The following is a 20,852-nucleotide window of genomic DNA, read 5'->3' as shown; positions in this document are numbered from 1 at the left end:
TGTAGATTAAAGGGATTAGCACACCCTGACTACAACTCACTAGCAAGGTACAGTAGGGAAACACTTAGTGTAGGTAGGTGCATCACTTAATAATAATAATAATAATAATATAAAAGCTTGTAGAGCGCTCAGTAACGCCATCGCGGCGTGTCCCCGCGCTAAAGCTATCAGTGAGCAGCATGACATGAGGTCCTATGCTCTACGCCGTGTATAGATGAGTTTTAAGCAAGGCCCTAAACCGTGATTCACTGTTCTCCAGTCTCAAAACAAGGGGAAGTTTATTCCATTGTTGAGCTGCTTGTAGCGCAAAGGATCGCCCGCCTAATCTGGCCTTCCTTATCCTGGGGACTGTCAACAGTCCGGCACCCTCCGAACGGAGTGTCCTAGTCGGTTCATAGCGGTTGACTAAATCCTTTAAGTAAGCGGGCGCCCTGTCCCAGACAATTCGGTGACAGAAGAGGAGGCACTTAAACAGCACACGTTTCTTCACAGGCAGCCAATGAAGCGCATCCAGTGCCTTTTGCGAGTTGGCTCTCCTAGGTCTTCTTAACACCAGCCTGGCGGCTGAGTTCTGTATAACTTGAAGGCGGCCTAGGCTACCCTCGGTTGCCCCTAGGAACAATATGTTCCCATAGTCCAACCGCGAGGTCACCAATGCCTGTGTTAGTGTCTTTCTGGCCGCTATGGGTAGGAGGTCTAGGGTTTTATTTAGGGTCTTTAGGACTCCGAAACATTTGCCCACCAGCCGCCTTATGTGGCCCTCGTATGAGAGAGAGGGATTCATCCAGATTCCTAAATTCTTAGCCTCCTCACAGGGTGTGGGAACAGGACCCAAGCACGCCGGCCACCACTCAGCTGACCAGTTTTCACTTTTCCCCCCCACCACCAACACCTCTGTTTTAGAGCCATTGAGTTTTAGACAATGGGAGTCCATCCACTCAGCCAGTGCCTGCATGCAGGATTTAAAGTTGGTTGGAGTGTTAGAGGTGTTCTGCGATAGGGAGATCAGCAGCTGGGTGTCGTCGGCGTACGATACCAGTTCCACCCCAAATGATTGTACCACCTTCGCCAGGGAGGCCATATAAAGATTAAAAAGAGTAGGGCTCAATGCTGAGCCCTGAGGCACTCCCTGATCTAATGGCATCTCAACTGAGCGACATGTCCCTTGCTGTACCTGGAAACATCTTTCCGTGAGGAACGACTGCAACCAGCGCAGCGCAGGACCAACGACCCCGGCTTCGTTCAGACACCGTAGCAGAGTGGAATGTGCTACGGTGTCAAAAGCCGCACTTAGGTCGAGCATGATCAGGGCCATAGTGTGGCCTGCATCTGCCCCTGCTCTTAAACCACACTAGAGTCATGTCTGACACAGGAAAAGCCTCAGGGTCTGTTCCTGTGACAGTTGACCTTACCCAGGCAACTTCCAGCTATGACAAACTAACCCACAAAGACTTGGTTGCCTTGTGCATCTCAAGAGGGTTAAAAAGGGGCAGAAGTCCCACCAGTCCTTCCCTGATAGCCATTCTAGAGCAGGATGACTTGGAAAAGGCAAATACAGTTCCCTTAGAATCAGGAGAGGGAGTGGACCCCACAGCCACTGAGACCACCCCAGAGGAGGAAGAAGAGGAGGTAGAAGAGGAGGAGGACTCAGAGGTAGAGGACCCTGAAGATCAGGATCAAGGGGTTAACCAGGTTGTAGTTGCCAGGCTTAACCAGGCCAACTTAAACCTACTGGGAAATGGAGAGGGCCAGCACCTCCCCAGATCCCACCAGAGCATTCTCCCAGGCAACAGAAGAGTGAGATCTCCATCAGGGGACTCTCATATTTCTAGTGCCTCAAGAGAATCTCAGAGAGGCATGACTGCCTCACAAAAGATAGAGCATAAGGCCAGGATGAGAGCTGTCAAACTCCAAATAGAGAGGGAGGAGGTAGCCCTGGCCCAAGCTAGACTTGCCTTGGCAAGAGAGCAGAAATTGTTTGGCTTAGATGTCACTGGTGGCAGCAACATTCCTAGAGAAAAAGACAGGAGCTATGATAATAGAAACCTGACAAAAATTGTGGCCCCCTACAAGGAAGGGGATGACATCCACAAATGGATGACTGCTCTTGAGAGAGCCTGCATGGTACAGCAGGTTCCTCAGGATCAGTGGGCTGCAATTTTATGGTACTCCTTTTCAGAGAAAGGGAGGGACAGGCTCCTCACAGTTAGACCTGAGGATGCCAAAAACTACTCTGTCTTGAAGAGTGCTCTTATTGAAGGGGTTGGCCTAACCACTGAGCAATACAGGTTGTTGTTCAGCGACACCCAAAAAGAACAGACTCAAGACTGGACTGCTTTTGTAGATTGTGCCACTAAGGCTCTGGAGGGTTGGTTGCAGGGAAGTAAAGTTTCAGACTATACAGGATTGTACAATCTTATCATGAGAGAACAGATCCTTAATAACTGTACAAACCAGCTGTTGCATCAATACCTTATTGACTCTGATCTGACCTCTCCCCAAGAATTGGGAAAGAAGGCAGACAAATGGGTCAGAACAAGGATTAAGCAGAAACCCCAGAACCAAGGTGGTGACCAGAAGAAAACAGACCAGAAGGGTGGAAATCAGAAAGATAAAGAAAAGGACCAGAAGTCTTCAGGCCCCCAAAATAGTAATAAGGAGGGTGGTTCCCAAAATGGAAACAAGAAAAAGAAGAATAATGGCCCAAAGAAGCCTTGGTGTAATAACTGCAAATCAGTTTCACACTGGGGCAGTGAATGCACCAAGACAAATCCAGTCCCCACCACTGCAGCTCCTAAAGCACCTGCACCCCCTAGTACAGTAAGCAGTGGTGGAACACAGCCAAAGGGTGTAGTAGGGTTAACCCTGGGTACTGAAGTAGGATCTGGCCTAGTCAGAATCCCTACTCAGGCAGTTCTCCTATATGATGTGGCCTTAGCTTTGTCCACTACAGTGAGTCCCAGTAACCTGGGCAAATATAGGCAGACGCCTTTAATCAATGAGAAACTGGCTCAGGGACACATGTGCCAGTGTCACAATGGTGACACCTGACTTTGTGGACCCTGGACAGATTGTACTAGGTGAAAGTTACCTAGTGACCAATGCAAGCAACTCCACTACTTCCCATAGTGTGGCAGTTGTGAACTTCTCCTGGGGAGGGGTAGATGGCCTAAAGAAAGTTGTTGTGAGTGCAGACCTTCCAGTAGACTGTCTGTTAGGCAATGATCTTGAAAGCTCAGTTTGGTCAGAAGTGGAGTACAGGACTCATGCAGAAATGCTAGGGATTTCAGCTCATGTCCTTGCAGTGACAAGGTCTCAGGCTAAGAAGTGCCTTCCTGAACCAGTGGTGGATCTTGAAACAATAGACCATCCACAACCCAAGAGAAGGAGCAAGAGAGGAAAGGCTGAGCCTTCCACCTTGCCCCAGGTTGAGGATCAGGTTTCACAGGAAACTGATTCTGCAGTCCAAGAGGAGACTGTCTCTGAGGAACTTGAACCTGAACAGGTTGAGTTTCTGGGGACAGGGGGACCCTCAAGGGCGGACCTGAGGCAGGCTCAATTAGATTGCCCTTCCCTTGAACCCCTCAGACAGCAAGCTGCTGCTGAGGCTGCTGGGGATGCCCAAGGTACCCATACTGTGTATTGGGATGATGGACTTCTTTACTCAGAGGCTAGAGACCCCAAGCCTGGTACAGCCAGGAGGTTGGTCATACCTCAGAAGTTTAGGGGCTTCCTTCTTACCTTGGCCCATGATATTCCCCTTGCAGGACACTTAGGCCAGAACAAAACGTGGGACAGGCTTGTTTCACACTTTCACTGGCCTCATATGTCAGAAAATGTCAAGGAGTTTTGTCGCTCCTGTGTCACTTGCCAAGCCAGTGGTAAGTCAGGTGGCACAACAAAGGCCCCCCTAATACCACTACCTGTGGTGGGGGTCCCCTTTGAACGTGTTGGAATAGACATTGTGGGTCCCATGGATCTTCAAACAGCATCTGGGAACAGGTTTATACTGGTGGTAGTGGATCATGCCACCAGGTACCCAGAAGCAATTCCCCTGAGGACCACCACAGCACCTGTGGTGGCAAAAGCCCTCATTGCAGTTTTCTCAAGAGTGGGCTTTCCAAAGGAGGTATTATCAGACAGAGGTACTAACTTCATGTCTAGTTATCTAAAAGCAATGTGGAAGGAATGTGGAGTAAACTACAAGTTTACCACACCCTATCACCCACAGTGCAATGGGCTTGTGGAGAGATTCAACAAGACCCTCAAGGGAATGATAAAAGGTTTACCAGAGAAGCTTAGGCGGAAATGGGACATCCTTTTACCCTGCTTGCTCTTTGCTTACAGAGAGGTCCCACAGAAGGGGGTTGGCTACAGCCCTTTTGAACTTTTGTTTGGCCACCCTGTGAGGGGTCCATTATGTTTGGTGAAGGAAGAATGGGAGTTACCTCTCAAAAAGCCCAAGCTAGATGTAGTGGACTATGTACTTGGTCTCCGCTCCAGGATGGCTGAGTATATGGAAAGAGCATCCAAAAACCTGGAGGCCAGCCAAGAATTACAAAAAGCTTGGCATGACCAAAAGGCTGTTCTGGCTGAGTTCCAGCCAGGGCAGAAGGTGTGGGTGTTGGAGCCAGTGGCCCCATCAGCACTCCAGGACAAATGGACTGGACCCTACCCTATCATTGAAAAGAAGGGAGAAGTCACCTACCTGGTTGACTTTGGAACCCCTAGGAGCCCCCACAGGGTGCTCCATGTGAATCGTTTGAAAGCATTTGTGGACAGGGAGGACATGAGCTTGCTCATGGCCACAGATGGGGAACAGGAGGAAGAGAGTGACCCTCTCCCAGACCTGCTTTCTCAGAACCCTGATGATGGTTCAGTTGATGGAGTAGCCTTGGCAGGCAGCCTCACTGACCAGCAGCAGATGGACTGCAGACAAGTTTTGCAAGCCCACAGACACTTGTTTTCACTCACACCCAGCCAGACAAACTGGTGCACCCATGAGGTGGACACTGGTGACAGTCTGCCTGTCAAGAATAAGATCTACAGGCAACCTGACCATGTCAGGGACTGTATCAAGGCTGAGGTGCAAAAGATGTTGGAGCTTGGAGGGATTGAGCCATCAGAGAGCCCATGGGCCAGCCCAGTAGTCCTTGTGCCAAAACCTCATACCCAAGATGTAAAGAGAGAAATGAGATTTTGTGTGGACTACAGAGGTCTCAATGCTGTCACTAGGACAGATGCACATCCCATTCCAAGAGCAGATTAGCTCATTGACAGATTGGCTTCTGCCAAGTTTCTGAGCACATTTGATTTGACAGCTGGCTACTGGCAAATCAGACTAGCTGAGGAGTCAAAAGCCAAGACAGCATTCTCTACCCCCAGTGGGCATTATCAGTTTGTGGTGATGCCCTTTGGTTTGAAGAATCCACCTGCCACCTTCCAAAGGTTGGTGAATCAAGTCCTTGCTGGGTTGGATGACTTTTGTGCAGCATATCTAGATGATATTGCTGTCTTAGGCTCCACCTGGGAGGATCACCTGATCCACTTGAAGAAGGTTCTGGAGGCCCTGCAAAAAGCAGGCCTGACTATCAAGGCTACAAAGTGCCAGATAGGGCAGAGTAAGGTTGTATACCTGGGCCACCTAGTAGGTGGAGGTCAGGTTCAACCACTGGAGAGCAAAATCCAGACCATACAGGACTGGGCTCCTCCAGTTACCCAGACACAAGTCAGAGCCTTCTTGGGCTTGACTGGGTATTACAGAAAGTTTGTGAAAAACTATGGGTCCATTGTGACACCATTAAATGACTTGACATCCAAGAAGATGCCAAAAAAGGTTCAGTGGACAGTTAGCTGTCAGAAGGCATTTGATGACCTGAAGAAGGCCATGTGCTCTGCACCTATCCTGAAGAGTCCTGACTACTCCAAACAGTTCATTGTACAGACAGATGCTTCTGAGTTGGGGGTGGGAGCTGTGCTCTCACAACTTAATCAAGATGGTCAAGACCAGCCCATTGCTTTCATTAGCAGAAGGCTGACCCCCAGGGAGAAACGTTGGTCAGCCATTGAGAGGGAGGCCTTTGCTGTGGTTTGGGCTCTGAAGAAGTTGAGGTCCTACTTGTTTGGAACTCACTTCCTAGTTCAGACAGACCATAAGCCCCTCTTGTGGCTCAATCAGATGAAGGGTGAAAATCCCAAACTGCTCAGGTGGTCCATTTCCCTACAGGGGATGGACTTTATAGTGGAGCACCGCCCAGGGACTGACCATGGTAATGCAGATGGTCTCTCCAGGTACTTCCACTTAGAACATGAAGACTTATCTGGTCAAGGTTAGTTTAATGTCCCTGCGTTTGGGGGGAAGTTGTGTAGGAGAGTAGGGTCTGCTATCCTATGGTCACCCCAAATTTTTGCTTTTTGCTTCACTGGTTTTAGACTACTGAGGCTGTGGGCCTGCTAATCAGACCCCCAGCCTGCTGTTCTCTCTCTAAATTATTGATACATGTGCTATAGGTACATACCACAATTGGAAATGGACTCCTTGTCAGCCCCTGTACCTTGCACTATAGGTGCTCAGGGCATAGGTGCCACCAAGGCCTACCAGGGGCTGCAGCATATCTTTTGCCACCCCTGGCTGGTTCTTAAATTGACACAACTGGCTGATCACTCAGCTGGGGCAAGGTGGTGTAATCACCCCTTGCTTAGATATAGTATACCTATATCTGAACCTATATCTGGACACATATAAACCTGTGAGCCACTCCTATGGCAGGCCTTAACAATCCTGGAGGCAGAGTGCGTGGTTTGATGTGAGATGGAGCTCTAGCATGAGCTGAGCCTGTCTGCAGCCGTCGGGAACAAATCCCTAAGCTGTTTCAGGATAATGCCATACCATATACTCTTAAGTGCATTATAATCCTCGCGGTTATATAGCAACTCTGGTTTGGCTTTATTAAAACATGTCGTGTAAGGTGTCATACAATTTGGAATACTATCCCCTCGCCAGTTCTGGCGACGGGGATAGCATTCCACCCCTCTAGAGGGGTAAGACATGTTGCTTTACTTAAATGCGGTTAATTTCTAAAAGGGCCTCAGATCCACAAAATGGATGCTTCTGCCACAGACACGAGTCTGACCCCCTGAAGCTGACCGAAACTCAGCCCAAGGGGCCTGGACAAAGGGTTTCCTGTCGCAGGGCGGTGTTACAACCCCCCAGACAGGAGATAGTGGATTGTAGCAGGGAGGTTTGAAAGAAACCAGACAGTGCCTGGGGAGCACAAGGCTGCCCCTTGCATAATCCGGCCAAACTGGTTCTGGGGCACTCCAGCCCCCGTCCCAGCGTGGCCAGGATCAAAGGAAGGGGGTGTATCCATCCGCTTCCTGGGTCCCACCCATAGGAGGGGACCTAGCAGGTAATCCAGCCCCCCAGATTCGAATAAGAGTGGGAGCAGTGCCAATGCACTTCAGATTATCCTGATGAAACATAAGAAACGAAACTCTGGACCCTTCGACATCCTACTCAACGTAGAAGACTGAAGAATCTCCCTTGTGGTCAAGGAGTGACCATCCTGTGCAAACAGGCACCATCCAGCCCTCGACGTCTACTTTGTTGCAGTTCCCGCCGGAACTCGAGCGACAGAGATCGACGAGATCAAGCTTGCCTGCCTTCTAACAGCCCGATCCACAGTCCCTGCAGAGCTGAGACCCGTGGAGGCGACCGGAAGCGGGGGGCACGCCATCTTGGAAAGACCACGAGACGCTGACCGTGCAGCCCACGAGTGACCCTCGAAGCTGTACAACGGGGTTTGAGAAGCCCCAACCCTGAGCCACTCTTGCACCGAAGTTCAGCCCCCTACACTCGACGAGTGCTGCGTGGGGCCCTTCTGCTTCTTTTTGGCTCACCGCGTTGGCCAGTCCCTTGCCAGCTGGCTTGTGGCCCCTGTGCCGACGAAACTTGAAATACGACTTGTGATTCTGGTTGCTCCGGATTTGCACCAGCTCTCCTGAAAAGGAGCCCCCACTCTGACCCTCCTGGTCCGAGTGAGAAGCAATCTTCCAGTTCCGCGTGGATTGCTTTTGCCAAGTGTGTTTGCTCCAATCTCGAAGCCGACAGCGCCGACAGCGAGAGCCTGCGTGGGACAGATCGTGACCTGCTCCTGGACTTCGTAGATGCCCCAGAGCCCACGTGACAGCGGAGAGAAGCTCCTCGACAACCACCTGATTGCGCCCGACATTGCCTGTTTCCGTCCTGGTTCCACCCTGGTCACTGCTGAGTGACCCAGACTCTGTCCCCTCTGCTTTCAGGTACTTTCCGACTTGAGTCCACCCTTGGACTCCACCGGACACTTCTTCTTCACCTCGCCTGCAGCCCTTTCAGCTTCAAGCACCAAGAACCTGCGTGACGAAACCCGACTCAACTTCGACCCTGTGCACCCACTTCCTGTGGGTGAGGTAACATTGCAACGCCGGTGTTCCCACACTGGTACACACCTCTAGGGTCTGTGTCTTAAGTTTTGTTCCTCTAGGTTCAGCGGAAGTGCCCTTAAACTCTAACTTTGTAACTTTTACGCACCATTGGTTAACATTGATGCATGCGTGCACTTTCTGCACTGCACCCGAATCCCGCGGGCTTTTCCCGACTTCAGCATTGCTTGTCCCGACTGCTCCCAGCGATTCCCTAGGCCCTAGGCCTAACCACTGATCGATTGGTATCTCTTATACCATTTTTTTAGTATATGGTTTGAGTGGCCCCTTGGCCTCATCCAAAATTGTGCAACTTTGTATGTTATACTGTGCTTTTGATTTAACGCTTGTGCCCCTTTATTCATAAAGAATACTGGGGATTGTTTTTAGTAATAAATACATATATTTTTATAATATATACTTGTGTGGTGTCCTTTCATTTGATATTACAGGATTGTATTTGGTAAAACAGGTCGCTTAACACGACCTCTTAAGTTAAGCCTTTAAGGCTGCTTAGTCCATGCTACCCCTAGGATAGCTTGTCTAATAAGGTTGACTTACAACCAGACACCATAAGGGTTGTTTGGACTGATACAAAGTGGTTCCAGAATTGGAAACATTATATATCAGGCCAACTTCTCACACAAGGCATTTCCTCTCCTGCATGGCACAACTCCAAGCAGAACTGATGCATCACCTGTGCTGCATGAACTTACCAGGCACAAGGATTTCCCATCACCCTCACAGCCTCATCAGAACCAGCCACTGCACAACACATCCCAACACAGGCCCGCGCATCGCAAGCCTGTTATCGATGGCCACCTCAACGATGATGCAGGACTCTACATTGCAAGCCTCGCAGCTTCTTTGAAACCAGCAGGTGTAGGACGCATCTTGGAAGCAGGGCTTTGCATCGCAAGCTCCCTTGTTGACAGCCTCCTGATGATGCAGGACCTCGCATCACAGCCTCGCAGCTTCTCAGAACCAACATAGCATGACGCATCTTCGACCAAGACGTGAAATCGCCTCGGCTGCACGATGAATTCTCAAAGCAGGATTCAGCAACTCTTCATAACCAGGATCTAAGGTACTCTTGTTCAGCTGGCCTAACTGCATCCCTGTAGGTGGCCTGTGCTCCATCGTGGTCAGCCTGAGCTGATGCCTTTGTCCAGGTCTAGCACAACCAGATATCCAAAGTTGCTGATTTGCGCTTTTTTGAGCTGTTTTCACTTACATTTAAAAAATTGTATATCTCTAAGTTCTACTGATTAGATTTTTGTCCTTCTTGTCTTTATTTATTCAAATACACTCGACTTTACTAAATTGGTATGGGATTTTATTGTGTTGTGTTTTCAATGTATTACATTCTGAAGTGCTACACAAATACTTCACATGTTGCCTTTAAGATAAGCCTGACTGCTTTTGTGCCAAGCTACCATTCAGCACAGGTTAATTTGCGGTTTCCGGTGACTTCACCCTGACAAGGATTGCTGTTGCTGCTTGAGTAGGGGTTCTCCCCCCTCAATAAGTAACCCACATTTTTACAGTACTCAATTTACCAACCTTGTAAGAATGAAAGGTTGTGTTGGTATTTCCAGGGATTCAAAAGATTGACCTTAAGTTCACAGATATGTTAGTGCTGAGCTTTAATGCACTGAGCCATCTTTCCAACATCGTACATGCATGTCGCTGCAAGAGGTGCTGGTGTAACCTACGGGAGACCTGCCAATTTTCTATCTTCAAGTATTTACAAGAAAGATCCACAAAGGATTTTCAGGCTATCCATTACCTATGTCACTGAGTACCTTTTACATGCATTGCCTATACATGTATCTCATGTGGAAATCTTAAAACTCTGGCATGGCTTTGGTGCTCATGGACACACATTTAGAGGATGCATTTTTTCCTCTACACAAAAGGTGCAGCTTGAATTGTGTTCTGTAAACAGTGGCCTTTCTTGATGTGGAGCTGGAGATCAAATTGCAGTCTGAAGTTCAGCGCGAGCTATGACCAATGGTTGGAGTGACCATGTGAGATTCGTCTTGCCCTGGAGCATTCCCAATATCCAATATTGGTCCCACTCTGAAGCCTCCACCATCCAGCCCTCTGCTTCGGCTGCAGCCAGCAGACTTCGTCTCACTCTTGCGCCCACAATGCACCAGCTCATCTTGCGTATTCGACAGACTGATCTTTGATGTTTCACTCCTTATCGTGAGAAGCTCAGTCATCCTGGAGGCACAGCTGTAATGACCTCACCAAGAAGGCCATGATGTGTCCATATAGGCTCAGTCTCGGATTTGCTTGTGCGACTTTCCGTCGACACCATCTCCTGCTCGCTGGCTTGCACTACAGAAAAGTCCTGCCCCCAAGAGAAGGGACACCTTCTAGAATTTCAGCAAATGTTTCTAAGGAGCAAAATCAACAGATGTTTGCGCTAGTGGGCCACATCTGTGACGTAGGAGCCCTCCCTCCTCCCACCTACAGTGGTTACTGCCGTTCAAGCGACTCTCAGCCTGGGCTGGCTGTGCGAGTCAATATCCCTGCACTGTAAATCAGATCACAGTGTGTTGTTCCTGGTCGCCTTCCAAACAATATTTCCTCCCCTCTAAACCGTGACTGAACCTGCCTTCTGTAGCCAAGGAGTGAACTCTTAGCTTGATGTGGCTTGTGTGCTTGCCAGCGGCTAACAGAAGGGCCTTGAGGAAACACAATCTCTGCCTGACTAAGGGTTGTGAGTACATTGCCGTTATAGAATATATGTTTCTAAGTATGGAGAAGTTATAAAGCACAAAAGTAGCTACAAAGCAAAGGAGAGCTGTTCAAGATGGGGCCCTAGAGAAAGGAAAGCAGATAGGTACAATTGGTCACAGTAAGTCGGGGGTAATTGGTGACTTCTAAGCCACTGCAAGGCACCTCTTGATAAGCACAAAAGTGAAGTTGATAAATTTCACTGCATATTTGTTTTTGCCTGTGCGTACGAGAACTCCTAGTATACATTGTAGGTGGTCAGGGTGTAGAATCCTCCCCATAATCTCTGTCAGAAGAGAGAGTGATGTTGTCCAAAGCTGTGTTATAATGGGGCAGTCCCACACCATGTGGTAAAAGTCTGCAGTAGGGCATGGAGAGCATAGACATTTGGGAGCAGACCCGGGAAACCTGCGGTATTTAGGCTCAGATGTAAGATACGTCTGGTTGAGATAGTTAAACTGAGTATGTTTGAGGCAGGTTTCTGAAAACCCCATGGACATACCTCAGGACCATGGACCATTGTTTGTGAGAAATATTGTGGATCACAATGTTGGTCCACTACTCCCTCAGAGCAGGAAAGTGCACACTATTACAGTCTTTGAGAGCGAAGAACTCGTCTAATATTGCCATGTGTTAACAGTGCGTGCAAAGGAGGGTGGATCTCTGGTTCCGTCCGGGCAAATCCTCACACTGTGCCAAACACTCGTTGTAGGTCAGGAATTGACCCCTATCTATACTATACTGTTACATGAGTTCCTGCAATGTCAGTACGGTCTTATGAGTGTACAGGTCACCTGGGGTGGTTAGACTTGCCTCCGCCCACTGGCCCATGTTATAGTGGGTCGTCACACTGTGGAAGGTGGAGAGTGCCTACAGTGGGAGAAGCAGCAAATAAGGCATCTAACCACATTTAGGTCAGATGTAAGTCCAGCAGCAGTGTTTGGCTGTTCTGGCCATACACAGATGATCCAGCCAGTTGAGCGGGGCCTCGGGGGAATGCGACGGCACTCCCACCTGCTTCTTCCTACTGCGAGGGAGTGCAGAGGCACTCCCCCTCCTCTCTCAGGCACCGGGGCCCAGGAGAGGGTCTTGGGCCACACCCACCTTCACGGGGAGTGCAACAGCACTCTCCGACTTCTGCTTGGCACCAATTAATGGGGGCACAACAGTGCTCCCCATCTTCTTAGGCGGGGTCCGGAGTCGGGGGTCCGGGACCATGGCACCACTTCACAGGGCGGAACGCCTCCTCCCCCGGCTTCAGGTTTCGTAGGGCCCAGGTTAGGCTCCTGGGCCCCTGGGGGGCCATTTCTTGGGGAGCACGAACATGCTCCCCAACTTTACTTCGTGGGAGCCCAGGTTTGAGAACCTGGCCCCGTAGGCACCTTCCTGGGGGGGCGCAACGGAACTCCCCAGCATCTCCTTATTCTGAGTGCAGCCCCTGGGACCTGACCCAGCCCGAGGGCCCATCAAACTCTGGCGGCGGAGCCCCACGTGCTTCGTTGTCGGTCCCAGAAAAGGTCAAAGTTTGCCTACCTTCTGGGGGCATATTTCAGCCTCCGTGGGGTCGATTTAAACAATCTTGGAATCTTCACGATACTGGTGGCCAGCCCTAGCCACCTGGAATACTATTCCCACCCTCCTCGCCTCCATGAAGGTAAACTCAGCAAGAAGCTGTCGTCATGGCTCCCGGCACCAGCCTTTCACCTGGCTCTCATTCTGGGCCTCTCTTCTCCTTGCGCAGAGGCCCAGGCTTCTTGTCACCCCCTGGACTCCCGTAAAAACACAGTCCAGAGTCCTGGGACAGTCGGGGGGTTCTTCCTTCCAACTGCCTGTGGCACCAGGTTCCAGCATCAGTCTTCCTCAGAAGGACCGAACCCCAGACACAGTTCCTCTTCCTGTGCAAGACCTTTTAAGATAAATTGGAGGGGCTGGCAGGAAGGCACTTCTGCCCTATCCTGCAGCGTCACATCACCACTCTGCCTCTGCTCCCTCCTTCCTGCACAGGCCTCCAGGATACTTCAAGATGGCGTTGTCCAGGGGTCTCATGCCACATGGTCTCTCAAAAGCCTCCTTTCCCCCTTGCTGAGTTCATGGCCTGGGCCCAGAGCAGGCCTGGTGCCTGGCACAAGGTGACAGCTGCTGATTGATTCCCTGCAGCTAAGCACACTGACTTTCACTTATATGTGTCTCCCTACATTATAAAGCCTATTCCAGGTCACCACCCAACTCTGCATAATCCCTGGCACACCATTCTATCTGTACCATCTCCTGGGCTGCTCAAGACAAAGCCCTTACACGGATGCAAGCATGTGTGCACACATGTCCACATGTAACCAGTCCGGTGCCCCTTACTCTGGCTGCTGTGCAGCAGCCCTATCTCACAAGGTGAACTCGGGTGAAATCCACAAGCAGTCCATTTCATCATGAGTTCACTGTGGGCGAGTCCCAGCTAATGAGGCTCTCTCACAGTGAAAGCTCAAAAATCAGGTGTTCGAAAAGCAAAAAATAAGGGTGGCTCAGATGGTCAGAAACACCTTCTCACACACTGCATTACTGCACCTAGTCGTCTGCAGAAATTTACTACAGGTGAACAGTGATGTCACAACCATCCTACTACAATGAGATACACTACTCCAGAACAGAAAATTAACACATAGCACAAGCACAGGTGCAGTCGCTAGAGCCAGGCAGCCCTTTTCATTTCATAAACAAAAAAAGACTCACAGCTGAGAGGCCTAAAAGAATATGTTGGGACATCGAGAACAGAGAAAGAGAAAGCTCCCATCTGAGGAATGCAGCCAGGGTTCAGGGAGCCATGGCTAACATGAGTCCAGGCATGTTAGAGAGGAAGATGCCAATGTCACTCTAGTGGGCATGATAAAATGAACCGCACAGCTGCCACTGGCATTTTACTTTAGAACAGAAGTGAGGGGCATTTTTGCTAAATCACTGAAACTCAAAAGCAGGTAACTGCATTTCCACATAGGTCTTTAGGAACCATTGTTTAAACAGGACCAGTTTCATACCGTGACACCCCAATACATCGCATGTTAGTAAAATGTTTATCATTTTGCTGTCAGAAGGCTCTAGTTTTAATAGGAATAACGCTATATTACGAGAGAATCTGCTGGTGTCTTGATTCTAGAATTAAATAGTAAATCTAATGATACCACAAAAAATGTGTGACATCACATTAGACATGTACAGTTTACCCATGATACGAGAGAACAGACAGAGACAAGTGTGCAATCACAGCACAAGCATGGGACACTGAGTATTGTAAGGAATAAAGCACCCCAACAGAATGTAATGAGAATACTACAAATTGGCTCTGAGTTTTGCAGCCTCGCAAAGGCACTCGACCTGAGAGGACAGTTACTGAACTTTTCAGTGACTTGCAGTATGGCTGAGTTTGCGTGAGAACCACCAGAGATTGTGAGCTTGTCTGCAATATAAGTGGGGTGGTGGTCATGATGTCTTTGTAGATGATGGTTTTGAAGATGGTGCGGGCCGGCAAGGGGAGCAATGAGGTTCCATCAGGATGGGGGTGATGGGATCATATTTCTTCAGGGTCCTGGATGAAATATGCTGCAGCAGCATGTCGGATTCCCTTAGGGAGTGCCAGTGTGGAGTCTAGGGAACATAGGAAAGGGCATACCATCATCCAGATGTGGTAGTTTGTGGACTTGAACAGCAGTTCTGAAGTCCTTTTCTGCAAGAAACGGTTTGACTTTCTTTAGAAGTGAGAGAGCTAATACCAGCTGACTTTATGTTTTTGGCAATGTGTTCCTTGAAAGTGAGGCTTCTGTCCAGGGTGAATCCAAGTGACTTGAAAGACGAGGCTTGAAGCCATCAAGGCTCGTGTCACTGAGCCAGATGTGTACTGTTTCTTGACTCCTGATCTTAGCAAATAACAGGAATTATGTCTTGGTTGAGTCGAGCTTCAGCTGTGGATGATGTGCAGGCAGTGTTTGAGGCATTGTATCGGATGTATGACATTACAACGCATGCTTTTACATCGCATGCTTTTACAACGCGGTTTTTACAACGCATACCATTACAACGCATAGTGCTTTTAGGCGCTGGATAGTGAATTGTTTAATTTACTATTCTAACTCCAGTCCCCGTGGATAGTAGGGAAGGTGTTGGATAGTACATTAAACATATTCCCTATCCTAGAGCGCCCTCCAGTGCAATGCGTTGTAATGGTTTGCGTTGTGAAAGTTGCGTTGTAAAGGCACTGCGTGGTAAAAGTTGCGTTGTAAAGGTTGTTTACAATTATAAGCTGTTGCCTGGGCAGTGTCGGGTATAACCTTACTCCAGTGCCAGTCAAACAGTATCCTGGTGGTTCACTTGTACTTCCAAGGAGAATTGTGTCCACCGCTCAAAACTAATGAGGGTTTGGCCTCAGAAAAACAGGCCATACGTTTGGGAATCCTCCCACGGTATCAGAGCTACTCTGGAGGTTTACATGTTGCGTGTCTGGAAATTAGCAGCCCCTTCCCTCACACTCCCCTGGTTAAGACACATTTTCCTCCTATTCACTTATACAAACTCACCTCTCTCTAGTTCCTACACTTTATGATGTGATCAAAAACTCTCTGTAGCTTCCATGCAATAAACAGTTTTCTCTGATTCTTAAATAGAACACAAAACAAAGTTTAATATATACCAGCACATTTTTCCATAAACATAGAATAGGGAAACCCTTTTGTACCTCAGGCCCAAAATCCCCAGTTAAACACACTGATAGAGAAAACATGACCAGGCCTGTGCTATGAAAACATACTCTTCCTAAATGAAACCAGCTACACTGTGTCAAACACAGAGGTCTCACAAATGCTGAGCAGCTTCCAGAACAAAAGGACTAACTGCAAATCTCAAAGGTGTCAAATGTAAGTTTTGTAGTACATTATAGTTCCCGGTTTAGCATTTAGCAAAATGGTTATTGTGCAGAACATAATGTTTTACCATCAGTTTATAATTAAAATGACATATATAGCTTGATTGCAAAAAAGAAAGTACATTAAAGTATATGAATATGTGTTTCACAATGTGTTGATTGGTCAAAATACATGCATAGCCAAACAAAAGAAAAAAGCAAACACAGAATGTTCTTACCAGGTGGATGTAAGGTACAAAATATCCCAGGACCACCGTAGCTATTCCAAACGCCCAAACCCGATATGTTTTGATGCGGAACACTCTCGGGTTGAAGTAGTTCCGCGTGGCGGCAAGGCACCCCCTTTTGGCATCTTTGTCCTTGTCTCCGCCATGACCGACTGAGCGCGGCATGATGGGTTTGAAGGTGAGGGACAGCAGGACCTGGATGAACATGAAGGCACTCAGCACCTGGAAGGTGTGTGAAAGGCCGATGGCTTTTCCGATGGTCTTCATGATGAAAGGGAGGGACATGGTGAAGAGGCAGCTCCCGCCCGCCACTATGCCGTTCACCAAGCCCAGGCGCCGTCTAAAGTAGTGGCCAAGGATAACCAGCGAAGGCTGGAAGGCAAAGGAACTTCCGCATCCAAAGAGTATCCCATAGGTGAAGTATCTGACCTCAAGCGACCTGTGGAAACAAAGGGTTCAAGAGTCAGCATCACTTAAAGATAGAGATTAATGAATGTGTGACAGCTTAAACAGGTACACAACCCTAATCTCTGTATTGCCCCTTACTTCTTCCACTACACCATCCTTTAAAATTAAAATTGAAATCTTCGCATACGTGTGTGTGTATGCATGTGTGTGTGTGTGTGTGTATAATTACTGAGAAGACACTGTTAAAAGGATGTTATAGTTTCCACAAAAAAAACGAAAATCCCCTGAAAGTTGCTAGCAAGTATGGTTCTCAGTACTCGATACATAATGTTAGAGCTGGCATCCTTTCGTATGGTTTTCACCTAACTGTATTCCTTCAGGCCTCCTGCTTTGATGACTTTGGGTTTTTTTCTGGCCTGGGGACTCTGCACACTTTACCACTGCTGACCAGTGCTAAGGTACTCTATCTTAAAACATGGTATGATTGGCTTGTATCCAATTGACATATTAAATTTTCTTGTAAGTCCCCAGTAAGGTGGCACTACCAGTGCCTAGGGTCTGCTAATTAAATGCTACTAGTGGGACTGCTGCACTGAATATGACACCCACTTAAGCAGTACTTTAAGCGTTTCGTGCCTGCCATTGCAGCCTCTGAATGCAGTTTTAAAACTGCCATTTAGACCTGGCTAAAAAAAAACTTGTGCCAGGCCCAATCCTTCCTTTTTAATACATGCAAATCACCTCTAGGGTAGGCCCTGGATAGCCCAGAGGGCAGGGTGCAATATATTTAAAAAGTAGGACATGTACTGTTAAGTTTTACAAGTCCTGGTAGTAAAAAACGTTTACATTTGTGTATCACTACTGCAAGGCCTGCCTCTCCCACAGGATAACATTGGAGTTATGGTGTTACATTTAATAAGCTGTAATTTCCAAATGGGAGCAGGTATGGTAACTAGTTCATGTTTGGTGTCTTTGGAATTGTAATGAAAAATCCTAAATTATGGTGTAGTCAGATTTTAAATTACAATTTTGAAAATGCTACTTTTAAAAAGGTGGCCTTTTCCTGTCATAGCCATTTAGTGCATGCAGCCTGCCTCTGGGTCACATGACGTGGTAACTGAGCACTGTGTATTCCTCCTAGACAGCCACACATAATAGGAAGCTTAGTGGTCCCTGGATGAGCCATCACTAGCAGGATGGGAGGGAGGGTATGGGCACAGCCACACTTACACTGGAATAGGCTGTGTACTGCCTCCACACATATAGCTGAATACACCATGTAGTTAGTCTGGAGGCAGGACAGGGAAGGCAGGATGCCTGTGGAGTTCAAAGGGAATTCTCGAAGCTTCTTCCGCTTTCCAGAGGAAGGGCACCTGGTATAAATATTGGACCTCAGACACCACTTCTTCAGTACCCCTCTGGACCTGTCAATACTCTACAGGGAGAAGGACTGCTGTGCTGCTGAAAGGACTGCCGCTCTGCTAGGCTGCTGCTCTGAAGGACTGTTGCTCTGGAGGACTGCCCTGCTGTGCTGACATGCAGCCCACTGCCCCCTTGCCTGGGTGAGAAGGACAAGACCTGCAACTCTGACTTCAAGGGCTAGTTGGCTGGCCTCCTGATCAGAAGCCGGAGGGACACAACAGACTTCCATCAACCTTGAACCCAGCACCTGGACTCTGCCATCTGTGAGTCCTGCTCTCCCAAGTGGCACCACCCCAGTTCTACACTGGGGTGGTGACACTTCGAAGTGTGGCTGAAGGTGCTTCTGTCTGCCCAGCTGTGGTCCCCATCGGAACCGATGAAGGGTCCCGCAAAGCCTCACTGCACAGCTGCCAGCCTCATCGAAATCGATGCTGAGTGATGCAATTCCCCGCCAAGCTGTACCGCACTGCTCCCCGTAACTGATGCAAAGCCTTGCAAAGCCCTGCAAATCATGCTGCACAGCTTCGTCGGAACTGATGCCGGATGACGTGAAGTCTTGCAAAGCAACACAGTGCAGACCACGCACAAGTATTTATTGTACTCTGTTCAGCGGCCCTAAGTGAGTCCCTGTAGCTAGACCGCCTTACATTGCAGTCGGCCTGAACTTGTAACAATGTCCTGATCCAGCATGACCAGATAACCACAGTTGGCACTTTGTACCACTATTGTCACGAAAGTCTTTAAAATTGCACATCTCCGGTTCTACTGATTGGATATGCATTGTTTTGGTGTTGTTTAATTTATTAAACATTAGTCTTATTTTTTAACTTGGTATTGAATCCTTTTTGTGCACTTTTTGTTTTTTACCTTATTGCATAAATACTTTACACATTGCCTCTAAGTGAAGCCTGGCTACTCTGTGCCAAGCTACTAGAGGGTTGAACACAGTTTAATTCCTCACACATACCATAACTCCAATGCCATTTTATACGATGTTGTACATTTTCAAATTTCTTACTTGTACAAGTGATGTCTCATTTGGAAAGTTGAAAAGCATACATATGATTTTAGAAAAGTAATGATGTCAGCAGTGAATCCATCAATACTAGCTCCTCTTCTTGTGAGCATCCTACCACCTGCTTCATTAAATACATTCCCCTAAAAGTAACAAGTTTCGACCATGTGGTTAAGGTCCAGAGGCGTGTCTTGAGTAAAAATGCATATAAATTGTTGGAATGTATTGCTTTAGCTTTATGGTCCAACTGGATGCATTATGAGCAGGAGCTCTGGTTGGTTAAAAGGACAGTTGTCTTTTCAATGCTCTGCAATGTTGCGTGCTACTTTTGCATTAGCAAGTTTGACTGCTGGGCTTTGTGACGTGCTGGGTTTTGTTTTATTATTATTAGGTTTTGTAAAGCGCGTAGTCACCAGTAAGTATCCCAGCGCTAAGATCCGGACATACCAGAGGGTAACAGAGGGAGAGAAAGAGGAAAAACAGAAGATCAGGGGAACAGGTAAGTTTTCAGTCGCTTCCTATCATTAGCAACAACTAAACAATATTATAGTAAAGAATAATAGAAGTTAAAGTACTCAAATCAATATAGTTAAAAATAATACAACGTAATGGTTAAAATTGAGTCCTAGAAATATTAAATAGTGTCCACAGAAAACAACAAGAAACTAAAAAAGCAAATGTAATCCAATGGGGTACATTTCACCAGACGGGACCTTTGCTTCCTCCAAAGCCAAATAGAAATTGGGTGGCGTTAAGAGTTTTACCTTCTGAGTTAGTTCCTTGCATGGAAGTCAAAAGTGTTTTCTTGGACAAGAAAAGTGCTGTGATTGAGCGTGGTCCACAGAGCCCGATATGTCCATTTTACAATCCCACGGCAGCCTCTAAAACTGCTTCACAGCTCAGAATATATAATCCTAGAAATCTCAGCCATCAAGGGGAACATCCCTTTAAGACTCAATTTGACACTGTTTAACTTTAGACTTTAAACTCTCTGTGGGTTGGAATTTCCCAGTGAGACAAGGCTGGAAGCCAAAGCTTAGCAAGACTCCACTTGAGTGAATCTCTACTGTCCAGTCTTTGTAGGACGGTCAAAGCGCGAGAGTCTGCCTTTAGCTCAGTGCGGTATTGTTCTTATGATCGGTAAAGGTCAAATCAAATTATTTGTTAAATACTATGCTAAACCTCAATAAAAAAAATTATGAATTGTTGAAATCTTGACATAATCTGAACTGCCTCACACTGACATCCCTTGAGTTGGAGACTCTAAAGCAAACAGTATGCTACTTCCCTATAGAGCCTGGCTCCATCCAGTACTCTGCAGATGCACTTAAGAATCTATGTATATGGTTCAAAGAAAAGTCTATCAAATGCCTTGTAAATAATCGAGCTGCTCATGTACAACACTTTCTACCTAATACTGATAGGAAAAGTGCTTTGTCTGGACCAGAAGTGAGGTAATTGATCCTAAAATGAAAAAGACCATTCGCAAAGTTACAGAAAAAGACTATCCGCAAAGTTACAGAAAAAGACCATCCGCAAAGTTACAAAGGGTGAACTAAGATGTCATCTGTATTTTTTCTCTTCCCATAAATTAAGCACAATTTTGTAACCCTTTGATTGATTTAACAAGATCAAATATTCTTGAGAAAAGGCATAGAACCTGCTGTCA

At 47.6% G+C, this 20,852-nt stretch overlaps 1 protein-coding gene across 1 annotated transcript in view; it reads right to left on the bottom strand.

The window, feature by feature from the left end:
• The window catches only part of SLC16A2 (solute carrier family 16 member 2), a 476,700-nt gene that overhangs the window by 148,926 nt on the left and 306,922 nt on the right, over positions 1–20,852 (bottom strand). Inside the window, exon 3 of the mRNA XM_078688838.1 lies at positions 16,330–16,777. Coding sequence (XP_078544964.1) covers positions 16,330–16,777 — 448 coding nt within the window. The remainder of the gene's footprint in view (positions 1–16,329; positions 16,778–20,852) is intronic.

Source organism: Lissotriton helveticus, chromosome 4_1 (assembly GCF_964261635.1).
Source record: "Lissotriton helveticus chromosome 4_1, aLisHel1.1, whole genome shotgun sequence".
In the NCBI taxonomy this organism is placed as follows: domain Eukaryota; kingdom Metazoa; phylum Chordata; class Amphibia; order Caudata; family Salamandridae; genus Lissotriton; species Lissotriton helveticus.
Note: the sequence above shows the minus strand (reverse complement) of the source record. Positions and strands in the feature narration are given on the sequence as shown.